Below are 14709 nucleotides of genomic sequence, written 5' to 3'. Positions count from 1 at the left end.
TCTTAGCTTTGCTGTTTTGAGATCAAAAGTTGTATTCGAAGGCATATCAACGCTGCCAATGGCTCCTGTAATGTCGCTAGATAACTTTTCAGTTGATTCCAGCCATCTGTATTCATTTGCATGGCATGGAGGAGCATATGCACCATGGAAATAGAATAGGTCAATACAACACGATGGTCAGAGCGGTGGCCATTTTTATGTATACAGTTGCCATTGCAACTGCTGTAGCACACTAACTTCTGTATAAACTGAAACAATGTACGGCCAGTCGCGTACTCACTGAGGTGAGGTTTTGCAGTTACGACTAAAATTGAGCTGTGGAGCGGTAATGTTACGAAGCATAGAGAGACGGAGTAAATAAGTAAAATTTAGCAACTTAATGCTACATTCACACACTCTTGTCACACCATAGGAAAGCACATTGCTACACCAGATGAGTGACAACTTTGTTTGTCTCTTTTTCTGAAACAAGTGTAGCATTAAAGCATGGCGGAAATAGCAAGCTAGCCAACAGCTTGCTTCAGTCGGTGCTTAGGTGATGTTCACATGTTGTGATATGGTTTGCTGGAGGTTTTGGGCAGCAACTGCATCATCCCAAAATGACATTCCCTCTAAAAGTGTACAATTTTGTTGGGCGTAAAAAATAAATCTTTGATTTATGCAGTGTTTCATCTTCATTCACATCTACCCAGTAACATACTGATGCTTACACCTCTGCTGAAATCTCACAAGTATTGCCTTTATTATGATACCAAGATTATTTAGATAGACCTTGTAGTTGTAGATATTTTCTATTTATCTTGGTCATGTCATTTTTAAGCAGGGGGCCTGAGCCAGAGGCCTATACGGTACATGAATGTTATCTGGATATTGCAAATGTCATAATGCCTGGCAATGATGCTGCTGTTCTGTATTATTGTTTTTGACAAAAAAATAATAATAATTATAATTTAAAAATTAAATAATGACCAAATGTATAAATATAACCAAAATAATCAGAACAACAACAAACTATAATAAGTATTGTATAACATGTATACGGTATGTTTTTTTAAATGTTTGTACAATAGTGTATTGTTATCCCCTCCCCACCCCCTCACTTCCCTCCTGTTAATCCTCCAGCAGCAGCGCAGTCAGGAGCAGCGACGGAGGCCAACAAAGCACTACTTGGAAATCAGTTGGATAGATTTTAAAACCAATCACTAGGTAAGCGTGTTATGTTTACTAGCGACGTTGAGGTGCACTACCTGCTCAGTGTGATGTAATGACTATAATATCGTTGTATATATGCTGTTAAGCTATATTTTCATCCGATATTCTGCTGACGCTAGCCAGATAGCTAACGGACCGATAACGTCGCTTTGACTTCCGTTATGCTAAGCTAAGCCTGGGTAGCTAGCTAGCCGGTTTGTGACTTAAAGGAAAAGGCGAGGTTTGGCCGAGTAGGTGTTACGGAAACACCAACATTGCTGTGGTATTTTGTGTGTAATATCATAAATATCGCACATGTATCCCGTTCCACCTTTGAATAACATCAAGAGGATGTAAACCCAGTGCACTATCCGGCTAACGCTAGCTGGTGAGCTACGGTAGCTATCGCCAAGTCTATTGTAAACAGAACCTCCTCGCTAACTGAAATCTAGCACACACTACGATTCACAATGGTTGGCACCAGCTAGCTAAACGTAAACTTTTAGGTGAGTTTAGTCAATGCTCTAATGTTGATGTGGGACACATTTCTCGATCTTGATCCCGGGGTGGGTCAGAAACACTGGAGCGGAAATGTATGATCGTGGAAGAGAGTTCCTAGTGTGACTTTACGTTTTAAGCGTTAATCAACATAAGGGGCATGGGCTCTCGACTTGGCATGCTGTCCACGTGTCATACCATGTATATAACCTGATGTATAGCTGACTCACTATGAACAGCCGTGGTGTTGTTGCCACACAAAGCTAAATAGTTAGCCTCGGGTGTTGGTTTCAGACTGGGTTTGGCGTTATGTCAACACAGCTGAAGCTAGTGGCTGCTCATCGTCTCTCACATGCGTAGAAGTTGCGTAACTCCTGAATGCAATTAGATTTAAACACCCTGGTAGATATAGTTCTCATCTCCTAACCTCTGTTGTTTTCTGTCCCGTCTGCAGCTATGGCAGCAATCAGGAAAAAGCTGGTAATAGTGGGAGACGGAGCCTGCGGGAAGACCTGTCTGCTCATTGTGTTCAGTAAGGACCAGTTTCCAGAGGTCTACGTGCCCACGGTCTTTGAGAACTATGTTGCTGACATTGAAGTCGACAGCAAACAGGTACGAATGACTACAATTAGCAATATGTCACTTACAACAAAAGCTGAGTGCTGGTTGTATTCTCTCACCAACCACGTCACACAAATGAATCTGACATAACTTTTGATTTACTTTCCACTTGTCTGAATTTTGATTGTGAAACGTCTGCACTATGTAATAGTCCATATGGACACTTCTTATTCAGTTGTGCACATTTTTAAAGGCACCACATAGTGCATAAGTTACATAGTCTATAATCTCTATTAACACACTCAACAATGCAATGCATCTGATTTCATAGATGAAAATATTTGCAACACATGCAACATTTCTATAATTCAGTAATTATCTGTATCGTGATTAGAAAATCATGATACAGATAAAATGTATGATAAAACAAAGGAGTGATTGTGTTAGTAACACTTCAAAACATGATTTCAGCAAAATCTTAAACATTTCAGCCATCAATCTGTTCAAAACAGTATTTTTGAAAACAGAATATTGGTTTGTATGCACTCGTTATGTCTGTATTACATCAAACCCATAGACTTATAGCATCGTGAACATGGTTTGGCTTCATGTGGTCGATACGTTTCTGACTCTTCTGGCAGGTCGAGTTAGCGCTCTGGGATACAGCAGGTCAAGAAGACTACGACAGACTGCGCCCTCTCTCCTACCCAGACACTGATGTCATCCTCATGTGCTTCTCCATCGACAGCCCCGACAGTCTTGGTAAGTTCAAACAGAGAGCTGACGGTGTTGTTGATGTTTGTGGTACAATTTTCCTTTTTACATGTGCATTTCCTCTAACTGCCAGCAAATGTTTTGCAAAATGATTATTCAAGGAGTAAACACAGTTCAAATGTGATGGTGATTGTATCACATGTGAGTTTTTTGCCACCTTCTGTACATCACGACTGCAAACACACTTAACGAGACATTTATCGCATTATGAAATCTGTGAGTAACCTGCACCATGTAGCCGTATCTACGTTCTGACCGATGTTGTCTTTTATTTAGAGAACATCCCTGAGAAGTGGACTCCTGAGGTGAAACACTTCTGCCCTAATGTTCCCATTATACTAGTGGGAAATAAAAAAGACCTGCGTAACGATGAGCACACCCGGAGGGAGCTTGCTAAAATGAAGCAGGTAAAACAGTTTAAAACAAACACAGACAGTCTGCTAGTGGTGAATCCCTGTTTCTTAAAACTCATCCTGACTTTTTTTCCTAAAGGAACCCGTGAAACCAGAGGATGGACGGGACATGGCTAACAGGATCAGTGCCTTTGGATACATGGAGTGCTCTGCAAAAACAAAGGATGGCGTGAGGGAAGTGTTCGAGATGGCCACCAGGGCTGCACTACAGGCCAGGCGGGGAAAGAAGAGCAATAAATGTGTCCTACTGTAAACGGGGGCACGAGGACTGCTTCCTACAGGGGGAAAGAAGAAGGAGCATTAGGTCAAACCTACCCCCAAACACACCCACACAAAAGACTGTTCTCCCCAGTTTTTACTAAAGGTGTAATGCTTTTACCTTTTTTTGTCTTAAGCAAAAGTAGTCAGGTTCTGTCAGTATTCAATTTTGAGGTTATGGAAAATACTTTTTTTGTACTTTAACATGAGTAAATTTGCCATAATGAAACCTCCTTTATCAATATGTACTACGTAATCAAAGAGGTCAGCGAGGGGACCGGCTGTGTCATACCTGCCAACTACAGTTACGTGCTAACGCTCCGCCTGCTGATCTGAGGAATGTTTCCACAGCCAACAAGGGTGAAGTACCTGTACACTGTGACCCATAGTCCTTTAACTATTTCAACAGACAGACGCACACATGAAGTCAAATTTTTGTTTGTGTGCTTCCTATACGAATCCTATGTGCATTATGATCACTTGCACAATATGAGACTGGAAACTCATTTTGTTAAACCGCAAATGGCAACTTAGTGTTTTGTGTAATAAATTACTTTGTAAGAATCTTGATCATTTGCATCACTTACTCGCTAAACACAGTGACACATAACTGAGTTTGTTAGGCTGCGATACAGAATAAAAGGTTCCTTTAACAAGAGTACGAACAAAATGTTTTCAAGTACACACGTGCATTTCAGAGTTGTGCTCAGGGTCCTGGATCAGCCTACAGTTGTAGATTAATACAAACCAATCTTTTGTTATCTCTTCAATACAGCCTGACCAACTCAGGACCTTTCAGGGCGATGGTCCTTTTTGAAACATCGGTTCATAAAAAGATATTTACTGAGCCAGACATGTCTTATCTGTGATCAGCTAATACTGTTGAGGCTCAACTTGTCTGCAGTGGTTTATTTAACATACATGCATATAAACAATACAAAGTTGCAGATTCTGTTCTTTGGTATTTTAACAAGATTGGTATTTTTTTTTTTTTCAAACTAAGCGCTGACATCCATCAGTCTGAAACAAATATTTTGTAAACCCAATTTACATCAATAAATATAATCCCCTCTCGGTATAATACAATTCAACAGCACCTCAAAATGACCATGAAGTTGAATCAACACCTAAAACAACTGCAACAAAAGCAGAGCGCTATAACCATGAAGGTAGAGTTTACTGTGGGGCTGTGGTGTTGGACTGCATGTTTCAGCTAAGTGTACCTAATAAACTGAAAGGCCACATCGGAACATTTGTGGTCTGAAGGCGACAACAGATTCCTCTTGTGTCTGGTGGGACAACATCTGCAGTGGTTGATGTGCGATTTCTTTTTATCCAAAAACATATCTACAGAGTGATGCACACTTTAACTTCATAACACATTTATCAACGAGAAAGCAAGTGCTATGTGGTTTATAACCCCACTGGAACAAAAAAACACGTTGCTCAATACTGTTATTTCTCTGATGAAGAGCTGCATCCAGGCATCAGAAGACGTTGTGATACTCATCGTGTCAAACGTCATTCATTCTTCTTGGCTGGAAGTCGTGAGCGGGCGAGAAACACCGGCAGCAGAGCCAGTGCTCCCAGAGCCGCGGCCACTAGCGGCCGGTAAAACATCCAACCGACTCCGATGGTGAGAAGGGACAGAGAGCAAGAGACGCTCAGCGCGAAGATCTTCAGCCCCACGGACACAAGCTCTCGGAGGACAGGAACCCAATCCACTGTCGGCACACAACACAGTGTTAAGAGCGAGAGACGTAGGGAAACATATCTATGTATATGACGTACAGCAGCAGTGAGCGTTAGTTTACCCAGTGTGTAGATGATGCGCATGGTCAGCTGGATGCTGAGGAACATGAGGGCCCAGCCTGCAGCCCTGAGGCCCCACGTCTTCTTACTGTTGTACTGCAGCTCCTTCTCAAACACCTCCTACAGAAAACAATACAACTGCATCAACTACCAGAGCCAAAGAGCAAGAGGAGAATATGTGACTCGACATATATGGTTGTGAATGTTATAACACTTCTTTTTTTTCCTCCTAAAGAAATCAAATGGACAAAAAGCAACGCATTGTCCAAGAAGCTAAATAAAATGCACTGTGACCTCTGCAGAGAGCTGCTCCGGGTACAGGATCTCCAGCGTGTCTCCTGACTTGGTTTTAAAAGGCATCAGCTGCTCCCCTCTCTGCATGGCCACAACGCTGACCTGAAAAACACATCGAGACGATTGAAGACAGCACGTGCACCGTAGAAACTAATGGTTTCAATTACCGCTGAAACGATCAGTTGATTATTTGATAGTCAAAAAAATGATATGCAAATATCTTAATTATTGGTGAATCGTTGCAGTAATTTTTTATGCAAAAATGTCAAACATTCCCTGGTCCTGGCTTCTCAAATATGACGAAATGCCACTTTTCTTTATCATATGTGACAGTGGACATCTTTGGGTTTCGGACTTCTCATCGGGCTGACGGAAACTAAATACTAATTGTATATTTTATATACTTTATCCTACTCTTTATAGTATACTGTTTTTGCAGGGGGGGGGGGGGGGGGGGGTTATACAAGAAATCAACATACTTTGACATGGCATATGACATTTTATAGACCAAAAAAAAAAATGTGTGTTCGTTACAGCCACATTTCCAATATTCCCAAAAATTTTACTTACGTTAAAATTAGGGCGGCAACAAATGATTATTTTCCTTATTGATTAAACTCTTCATTATTCTTTGATTCATTATTTAAATTGTCAGGAGCCTAAAGGGATATCTTATATTTGTGTGATTGCATTTACAACCATATGAAACAGATAATGCAACAAATCCTCTAATTTCAGAAGCTAGGACCAGTGAACGTTTGCTAAATTACTTAAACGATTAATCTATTATCCAAATGAATGTTGCTTGATTTTCTTTTGATCAACTGGTCCATTTCGTTAAAATGTTGAGGTCACTTATCAAAGATATTGATGCATGTGATAAACACCAACATGTTGGCATTACATGGTCAGGACACAGTGGGAGTGCTGCAGTGAATACTTAAAGTCAGTGATCCACAGATACGTCAACATGAGTGAACTAATATGGGAACTGGTCATTTGCAGCACTCACCGTTTGAGCCCGGCCGAGGGGAGACGTCTCCCCACTCAGTCCAGCAAAGGAGAATCTCACACGCACATCCCCAACCTGAAAAAAACAACCAAATACAGAATAATATTCAATAAATACTGCGCTAATTTAGCACACATAACTAGAACCCAGAACTTAATGTATATGGGAGAAGTTCCCATCATAATGCTCACCTCCGGCCTGCGCGGGTTTTGAGTGTGATAGAAATAATCGTCATCAACGCTGAGAAAAGGAGCCAAATTAAAGGTAGAAATATCCCTGAGGCTCAGCGTCTGGAAGTCATTTATCTGCTCCACGAGGCCTGAGAAGGAACAGTTGACTAAATGTAAAGGTGTGACACACAACATCGTATCTGTGTCACGTCTGCATGTCATCGTCAGTAAAGATACCTTTAGACAGACTGAAAGGTCCGACTCCGACTTCAGGAGCCACGACGGTGACACTCTCAACCGACATGGCACTAAGATTAAATTAAAGATTAACTAGACATAAACAAACACACAAAAATTATATTTTGAATGCCAAAGAAACTAATAGACCCATCTTTAAAAACATTTGAATACCTTGGGTTCTGGTGACCAATTTCCTTATCAAAATTACGACTGTTGACCAACTCTGATTTCCACTCCGTGTCTAAAGAAAAGGAACCATAGAGCTTCAGTTCACATCGCACATCTAAACAATTTAAACAGCTTCACCCAGAGTCCAGCGCACCATGTTGTTCCCAGACACCAAGAAGAAGAACAACTCACTGTAGGTGTACGTCGTCTCAGTTTTGGTCTCACCGTCCTCTTGGTAGTCCCTGAAATGAGTCACACAGTCACAAACTCACCTCGGGGTGTATCATGCTCTGTATACCAGGCAACATTTCTACACATGGCCCCACCCTAACAGTTGACATAGGCTCACAACAGACTTACTTGCTCTCCCGGTACTCCACCCACTGATACATCTCCACCTGCCTCTTCAGCTTCACTGCCTGCACCGCAACTCTGTAGTTGGGGTCATGGAGGGGCTGCACAGACACGGGTGCAGAGGATTCATCACCTCAAGTCACATTTACTTCACTATCGCTCTAACTTAGGAACATAGCTAAACAGAATAAAACAAACATGGTCAAAAACAAATAGTTAAAAATGAAATACATTGTCGCGGTGCGGTTGGAGAGAGAAGATTGACAAAGCAGAGAGTACAGTGTACCTGTGAGGTGCGCAGCTGAGAGGACAGGTGAACTAAGCGGTTGTTGTTCTGCAGGTCGAGGCCGGAGAAAGGCCCCAACGACACGACCTGAGAAAGACCCTCATTCAGGGAAGAGGCTGTTTGCAGAGCCCGTCCCTGAGATCAGAAACAGAGAGTTAGTCTGCTGTTACATTATTATGCAACATAGCACAACCATTTGACTTTAATAGTGTGTATTGTGGCTTTGATGCGATTTACATAAATGCAGATTTTTTTTCCCCCACTGTGTGCGTATTTCTTACCTCGTTGGTAAAAAGAAGATAGATCGAGAGGAAAAACAGTCCGACACCAACAACCGTTCCTCCTGCAGTTTCACCTAATCGCTCCAGGAATCCAGGGTTGGACTTAACAGATACACGCTTGTGTTGATTTGGGTCTGGAAACTGAGACAAACAAGAACAACTCGGGTTGAGCTCAAAATCCAGAAGAAAGATGGAGGACAATGCCGACTTTGAGGGGAACATTTAATTCATTAAATTCTCAATATTATAAATTGTGGGTTCATGTATTGCTTTTCTCACCTGATTAATAACTCAGTCAGTATGGTGAGGCCAAACTGGCTGCATCAATTCAAACTTTTAAGATTTTTTTGTTTAGCTGTGGTCGTCTTTTGCTATTGTATAATGTATAATAATAATAGCTTTTACTTTAACGTCTTGGAACATTTCATCTGTACATTACTACAATGAATGAGGTCATCTTCTTTGCAGATTTGTGACAGATTCATTTGATCAAAAACATTTATCACAACTATAACGTTACCAGACTAAAGGTAGTCCACCATAACGTTACCAGACTGAAGCTAGTCCACTAACGTTACCAGACTGAAGGTAGTCCACTAACGTTACCAGACTGAAGGTAGTCCACTAACGTTACCGGACTAAAGCTAGTCCACTAACGTTACCGGACTAAAGCTAGTCCACTAACGTTACCGGACTAAAGCTAGTCCACTAACGTTACCGGACTAAAGCTAGTCCACTAACTTTACCGGACTGAAGGTAGTCCACTAACTTTACCGGACTGAAGGTAGTCCACTAACGTTACCGGACTAAAGCTAGTCCACTAACGTTACCGGACTAAAGCTAGTCCACTAACGTTACCGGACTGAAGCTAGTCCACTAACGTTACCGGACTGAAGGTAGTCCACTAACGTTACCGGACTGAAGGTAGTCCACTAACGTTACCGGACTGAAGGTAGTCCACTAACGTTACCGGACTAAAGCTAGTCCACTAACGTTACCGGACTGAAGGTAGTCCACTAACTTTACCGGACTGAAGGTAGTCCACTAACGTTACCGGACTAAAGCTAGTCCACTAACGTTACCGGACTAAAGCTAGTCCACTAACGTTACCGGACTGAAGCTAGTCCACTAACGTTACCAGACTGAAGGTAGTCCACTAACGTTACCGGACTGAAGGTAGTCTACTAACGTTACCGGACTGAAGGTAGTCCACTAACGTTACCGGACTGAAGGTAGTCCACTAACGTTACCGAGTGTCTCACGTCACAGAGCTAGACGTTAACGGACACGCCTCTTTCGTGCTGTGCTCATTTTACTCAGTGATTAGAGAACGAGTCGAATTACTGTCACAACTTGTTGTTAAATGCTATAAAAGCAAGACATTAAACAATCTGGGGTGCTAATGCTAACGCGAGCTAGTTAGTTAAATGAATTAACCGCTGAACTTGAACGATAAGGTTAACTAATAAGAATGCGGTAGTTAATGCGCTAAGGACGCGGTGACGCTGACTGCAGGAACAGTTAACGTTATTGTTTATCACTTAAAACTAACCCACTTACTGTCTGTGCCGAAGACATTACTCTGACTTCTTCACCGCCGCAGTCAAACAGTAATATCAGCTAAAGTTGGAGCTTACAAAGACGCCCAGCGATTGCAAGTTGAAACATCCACAGTACACGAGAGAGTGACATTAATGCACTTTGATTTATACCCGGGCGTACACCGGAATCCTCCCGGGGAGGCGGAGTCGGAGTTATATATCAGAAGTATTTCCCACCATGCCGTCCGAATGCCACGGCGTGTTTTACAAGCACAACCCCAAAGAGTCTTTTTCCTACCCAGACGTCTCCGTCTCAAGGAATTATGGGTAACTGAGTCTTTTGTAGTAGCTGAACCTGAGCTTTTTACTGCTGCAACTTCTTCAGAAATGTAGTTTGCTATGTAATTTAAATTATTTTGTTTTCGTTATTGTTGTTGAGAGTTAATGTATTTTAAAATCCAGAATTTAAACCTTGTTGGAACGTTAAACAATCATATGACATCTGATTTTCTGTATGTGTGTTGGTCTCAGTAGTGTTGGACTTAGTATTACTTATATACAGTACAAATTTGATGTAAGTGTTATACTATGGTACCCAGTGATAATTACCTTAGTATAGTATTCAGGTACAATTTTGAGGTAGGCCTACTTGTATTTTACTTGAGTTTTTCCACTTTATGGTAGTTTTACTACTCCACTCACGAGAGCAATATTGTACTTTTTACTTTACTCATATGACAGCTATAGATACTTTACAGGTTAAGATTTGATATAGAAATACATGCAATACGCTTATAAAATACAATACATTGTTAAAAATGAAAACAGCGGGGGCTTCTTTTAGCATTTCTGATGTCTATAAGTTCTACCAAAGAAACATTTCCCCTCTTAACCTCTCACATGGTTTCATTTTAATAATATTAGGTAAAAATACCTGATATTTCACAAAAAAAGTTAATATCAGAGAAACAAATGAACACATACTTTATTTTTTATTATTTCATCTCCCATTAATCATCTCACGACCACTCTGATTTATCTGGACATAACTACCTAACTTTATAAAGTAGTTAAAATTAGCAGTCAAATTACACATTGTTGCATCAGCATCAACAATCTGCTAATATCATATACATATATATATATATATATATATATACAGTATATACTGTATATATCAGTCACAGGGAACATTTACTGCAGAACAAATATATTTACTTTGATATTTAAAGTATATGTTGCTGATAATAGTTCTGTACCTTTAGTTAAGTAGATTTTTTTATGACAAATCTGAATAATTTGTCCACCACTGATGACACCATCTTCATTTAATACCTCAATCTGCAATGACTGGAAAACCCCACCTCTTACAGACAATCAGACACATATACACACACACACACACACACACACACACACACACACACACACATATAGCACAGACGTGGCAGTCTTAAGAGGATTATTGCAAAGGGGAACACAAAGAAATTTGTGTCACTTTTAATCATCGCATCTGAATACAGAAATGCACACAGACACATTCATAATACTGCAACAGGCTACACTCTGGCTACACCTGGGACTCAGTGAGGCAGAGAGAAACAGGTGGAGAGACTGTTGGGATGGAGGAATATGATATTATTGTGCTTGGAACTGGACTTAAGGTAAGAAAACTTGTATTCATTGTAAAATAAGTAGTCTAATGTATAAGGAAAATTACACGCATCATTACCTACATTACTATTAACATTTTGTACTGAGAATCTAAAGAATTACCTTTTCTTTCCCGTGTTTCCTGAACTAATTTTAATCTTAAATACTTCATAGGATGAGTGGTGGTTAAGTTTGTTCATGAGTAAAATGGTCACACTTGTACTTGGACTAAATGGATTTACACCAATTAAATGATGTCATTATGCTAGTCTAGATCTACAGATGCACAGTGTGTCACGAACTGCTTCACTGTCTCTCTCAGGAATGTATCCTGTCTGGTTTAATGTCTCAAAGTGGGAAAAAGGTTCTTCACATTGACAAGAATCCTTACTATGGAGGAGAGAGTGCATCCATTTCTCACCTTGAGGAGGTGTGTTCACACAAACATCAGCCAACATCATCCACTTGACAAAGCTGCTGCTACATCGCTCGTTTGTCGGGTTTAATATTCTCCTGCATTTACAGCTGTTCAAGAAGTTTAAGGTTCCAGGACCTGCTAAGTCTATGGACCGTGGAAAAGAGTGGAACATCGACCTTATCCCCAAATTTTTTCTCGCCAATGGTGAGAGCAAAGTGCATGTGAACTTGTGATTTTTGTAGTACAAATGTGTGCACTGTCGTTTTCTGTATCCTCTGCTGTGTCTTTGCATCAGGTGAGCTGGTGAAAATCTTGGTGCACACTGAGGTTACTCGATATCTGGACTTCAAAGTTGTTGAAGGCAGTTATGTATACAAAGCAGGCAAAGTGCACAAAGTCCCCGGCACAGAGGAAGATGCCATGCATGCTTCAGGTGATAAACCTGAAGAATGATTAATGCACAATAATTAAATATAACTAACTTTGATGGCGTTCAATAAAACATTTCTGTTTTAGATCTGATGGGCATGTTTGACAAGAGACGGTTCAGGAAGCTGCTGCTCTTTGCCCTGAACTTTGACGTGAGAAACCCTCGGACCTGCCAGGACGTGGATCCTAACAAAATGACCACACGGGACCTTTTCTGCCGCTTTGACCTGGGACTAGATGTCGTGGAGTTCATAGGTCATGCCATTGCTTTACACAGCAGTGAGAGGTCAGTCACAAGCATAAACCAGAACAAAAAAAAACAATGTTAAATCCTTCCTGGTTTGGTTTACTGTCTCCTGGTGACCCTGCAGTTACCTGGACCAGCCGTGTGGAGAAACCATCAGACGGATCAGGCTGTACTGTGAGTCTCTGTCCCGCCACAACACCAGTCCATACCTCTACCCTGTGTACGGGCTGGGCGAACTACCTCAGGGATTTGCCAGGTTACAAAATAATCAATCAGATTTCTCCCTGAATACTTACAGAAACAAGTTCCAGTTTGTCTTCTCATTACATTCAGTGCAGTGCGATCAACATCAAGTAGGAAACATGGTGTGGGATTCTGCATAGTGCAACAGAGAATGTAGTCACTATGGATCATGTCCGGTTCATATTAGCCAACCTGAATCTGTGCGTTTCAGACTGAGTGCAGAGTACGGAGGAACTTTCCTCTTGAACAGAACAGTGGATGAGCTTGTGATGGACAGTGGCAAAGTGAAAGCTGTGAAGTCTGAGGGGAAGGCAAGTGTGTGTTCCTGTGGAGGATAGAGAAGTTGGGATGTTTGGAGAAAATGTCCTGTAGCCCAATTGTGCACTGAGTGGTTTTGTCTTTTGGTCTTTTTAACAGCTGTTCCACTGTAAACAGCTCATCTGTGACCCCAGCTACGTTCCTAATCGAGTGAGGAAAGTGGGGCGTGTGATAAGAGTCATCTGTTTATTAAATCATCCAGTTAAAAACACCCACGACGCTCACTCCTGTCAGATCATCATCCCTCAAACTCAACTCAACAGGAAATCTGGTATTTTGTCTATTTTTCTCTCTGCTAAAGCATGAGAAATAAATCATGTATTCACGTACATGTGTGTTGCAGTCCACAGATTTTTGTACATAAATGATTTATGTTAAACTTTGTCCATGCAGACATTTACATATCTGTAGTGTCCTATGTCCACAATGTGGCCTCAGACGGGATGTACATCGCCACAGTGAGCACGACTGCAGAAACCAGCAACCCAGAGAAGGAAGTTCAGCCAGGGCTGGAGCTTCTCGAGCCCGTCATGCAAAAGTTAGTGACACATTTCAATCTTTAATGTCACTGTTTATTTCATTTACATTTTAAACAACATTTAATTGATGTTATTTCCCGTCACCACCCTGAATCTAGATTTGTTTCAGTCAGCAACATGGTAGTTCCCAATGAAGATGGGAAAAAGAGTCAGGTAAGAAGGAGATTTCTTTGCAAAAGAAATACAAAATGAAATGGTGTGAAGTGTGTCCAGTACTGGTTCAATGATGTCTCCTCACTCCTCTGTCTTCATTAGATATTCGTGTCCCGCTCATATGATGCAATAAACCACTTTGAGGCTGATTGTGAGGACATCAAAGACATGTACCGCCGGATTACAGGAGCAGAGCTCAGCTTCGGAGGATCACAGAGACACCAGTCTCACAACTCTGATGATGACTGAGAGAGACTTTCAACATCAGGACCAAATAATGCAACAGCTGGGAGGCCATAATCACAGTATGGATTATCCCAGCTGTAATGCATTGGGTGTGTTATGTAGCATGTAGCGTGAATTGTGAGTATACTGTGTAAATGTTTGGTGTCAATTTGGAAAAACTTATTTTTCTTTTGTCCTTTTAAGTTTCAATCATCTGCATTTGCAATGGTTTGGTGTGAGACACGGGGATGCTCTCTTACAACCAATACAACTTGTTTTGCTACTAAGTAAAATCCTGAATCAGAATAATGATAATAATTCCTCTTATATTTGTCCATAAGTCCATTTTTGATAGACACATCAGCTGAAACTGACTGAAATTATGATTATTACTTTATCTTGTAAAGACAGCTTCATTTTCAATACTCAATTATTAACTTGTCAATGTATTTAACTATCAATAAACAGCACGTATCTAACTGGAGCCAGTTTGACTGGAATTATTGTATTCCTTGAATCAGTGCCACAATTTCTCAGCAGTAGCAGGTGAAAGTAATGAACGACGGGGATTTAAATATTTCAGACTGGCGCTGGGCATGTGGCACAGAGACAGATGATTAAGAGATGAATC

The 14709-nt window shown here is 41.0% G+C and overlaps 3 protein-coding genes across 4 annotated transcripts; 2 read left to right on the top strand and 1 right to left on the bottom strand.

Annotated features, from left to right (window-relative positions):
• Window positions 1–1049: 1049 nt before the first annotated feature.
• LOC142970571 (rho-related GTP-binding protein RhoA-B) lies at window positions 1050–4265 on the top strand. 2 transcript variants are annotated; one of them, XM_076110890.1, is made up of 5 exons: window positions 1050–1206; window positions 2144–2301; window positions 2892–3012; window positions 3301–3431; window positions 3517–4265. In XM_076110890.1, exons 2-5 carry the CDS (start codon window positions 2146–2148, stop codon window positions 3688–3690), a joined length of 582 nt encoding a protein of 193 aa, XP_075967005.1. In that variant the 5' UTR covers window positions 1050–1206; window positions 2144–2145; the 3' UTR covers window positions 3691–4265. The 2 variants fall into 2 exon arrangements, with proteins under 2 accessions (XP_075967005.1, XP_075967004.1); XM_076110889.1 differs by lacking the exon at window positions 1050–1206 and adding an exon at window positions 1942–2051.
• Window positions 4266–4589: 324 nt separating this feature from the next.
• Window positions 4590–10032, bottom strand: tmem43 (transmembrane protein 43). Its single transcript, XM_076110887.1, has 12 exons — window positions 9873–10032; window positions 8313–8453; window positions 8032–8166; window positions 7752–7846; window positions 7584–7633; window positions 7395–7464; window positions 7221–7291; window positions 7005–7132; window positions 6814–6888; window positions 5802–5903; window positions 5510–5627; window positions 4590–5419 (listed from the first exon to the last, which is right to left on the bottom strand). The coding sequence occupies exons 1-12, from the start codon at window positions 9888–9890 to the stop codon at window positions 5217–5219; spliced, it is 1206 nt and encodes a 401-aa protein (XP_075967002.1). The 5' UTR covers window positions 9891–10032; the 3' UTR covers window positions 4590–5216.
• Window positions 7584–14551, top strand: LOC142970568 (rab GDP dissociation inhibitor beta). The gene is made up of 11 exons (XM_076110886.1): window positions 7584–11517; window positions 11829–11936; window positions 12032–12128; window positions 12220–12357; window positions 12441–12639; window positions 12725–12856; window positions 13055–13154; window positions 13261–13432; window positions 13555–13699; window positions 13799–13853; window positions 13956–14551. The coding sequence occupies exons 1-11, from the start codon at window positions 11476–11478 to the stop codon at window positions 14100–14102; spliced, it is 1335 nt and encodes a 444-aa protein (XP_075967001.1). The 5' UTR covers window positions 7584–11475; the 3' UTR covers window positions 14103–14551.
• Window positions 14552–14709: the final 158 nt, after the last annotated feature.

This window comes from Anarhichas minor, unplaced genomic scaffold (assembly GCF_050575085.1).
Source record: "Anarhichas minor isolate MPS153535 unplaced genomic scaffold, ASM5057508v1 ptg000043l, whole genome shotgun sequence".
NCBI classification, from domain to species: domain Eukaryota; kingdom Metazoa; phylum Chordata; class Actinopteri; order Perciformes; family Anarhichadidae; genus Anarhichas; species Anarhichas minor.
Note: the sequence above shows the minus strand (reverse complement) of the source record. Positions and strands in the feature narration are given on the sequence as shown.

What these genes read in the sequence shown, in the direction of transcription:
- LOC142970571 (XM_076110889.1), top strand. An exon ending in TTGAAGTCGACAGCAAACAG is followed by an intron (nt 2,302 to 2,891) that starts GTACGAATGACT and finishes CTCTTCTGGCAG; the next exon opens with GTCGAGTTAGCGCTCTGGGA. An exon ending in AGCTTGCTAAAATGAAGCAG is followed by an intron (nt 3,432 to 3,516) that starts GTAAAACAGTTT and finishes TTTTTCCTAAAG; the next exon opens with GAACCCGTGAAACCAGAGGA.
- tmem43 (XM_076110887.1), bottom strand. An exon ending in AAAACCCGCGCAGGCCGGAG is followed by an intron (nt 6,889 to 7,004) that starts GTGAGCATTATG and finishes TGTTTTTTTCAG; the next exon opens with GTTGGGGATGTGCGTGTGAG. An exon ending in GCGCATCATCTACACACTGG is followed by an intron (nt 5,420 to 5,509) that starts GTAAACTAACGC and finishes GTGTGCCGACAG; the next exon opens with TGGATTGGGTTCCTGTCCTC.
- LOC142970568 (XM_076110886.1), top strand. Translation starts at nt 11,476, where the DNA reads ATGGAGGAATATGATATTATTGTGCTTGGAACTGGACTTAAG. An exon ending in TGCTTGGAACTGGACTTAAG is followed by an intron (nt 11,518 to 11,828) that starts GTAAGAAAACTT and finishes TGTCTCTCTCAG; the next exon opens with GAATGTATCCTGTCTGGTTT. An exon ending in CTGTGAAGTCTGAGGGGAAG is followed by an intron (nt 13,155 to 13,260) that starts GCAAGTGTGTGT and finishes TCTTTTTAACAG; the next exon opens with CTGTTCCACTGTAAACAGCT.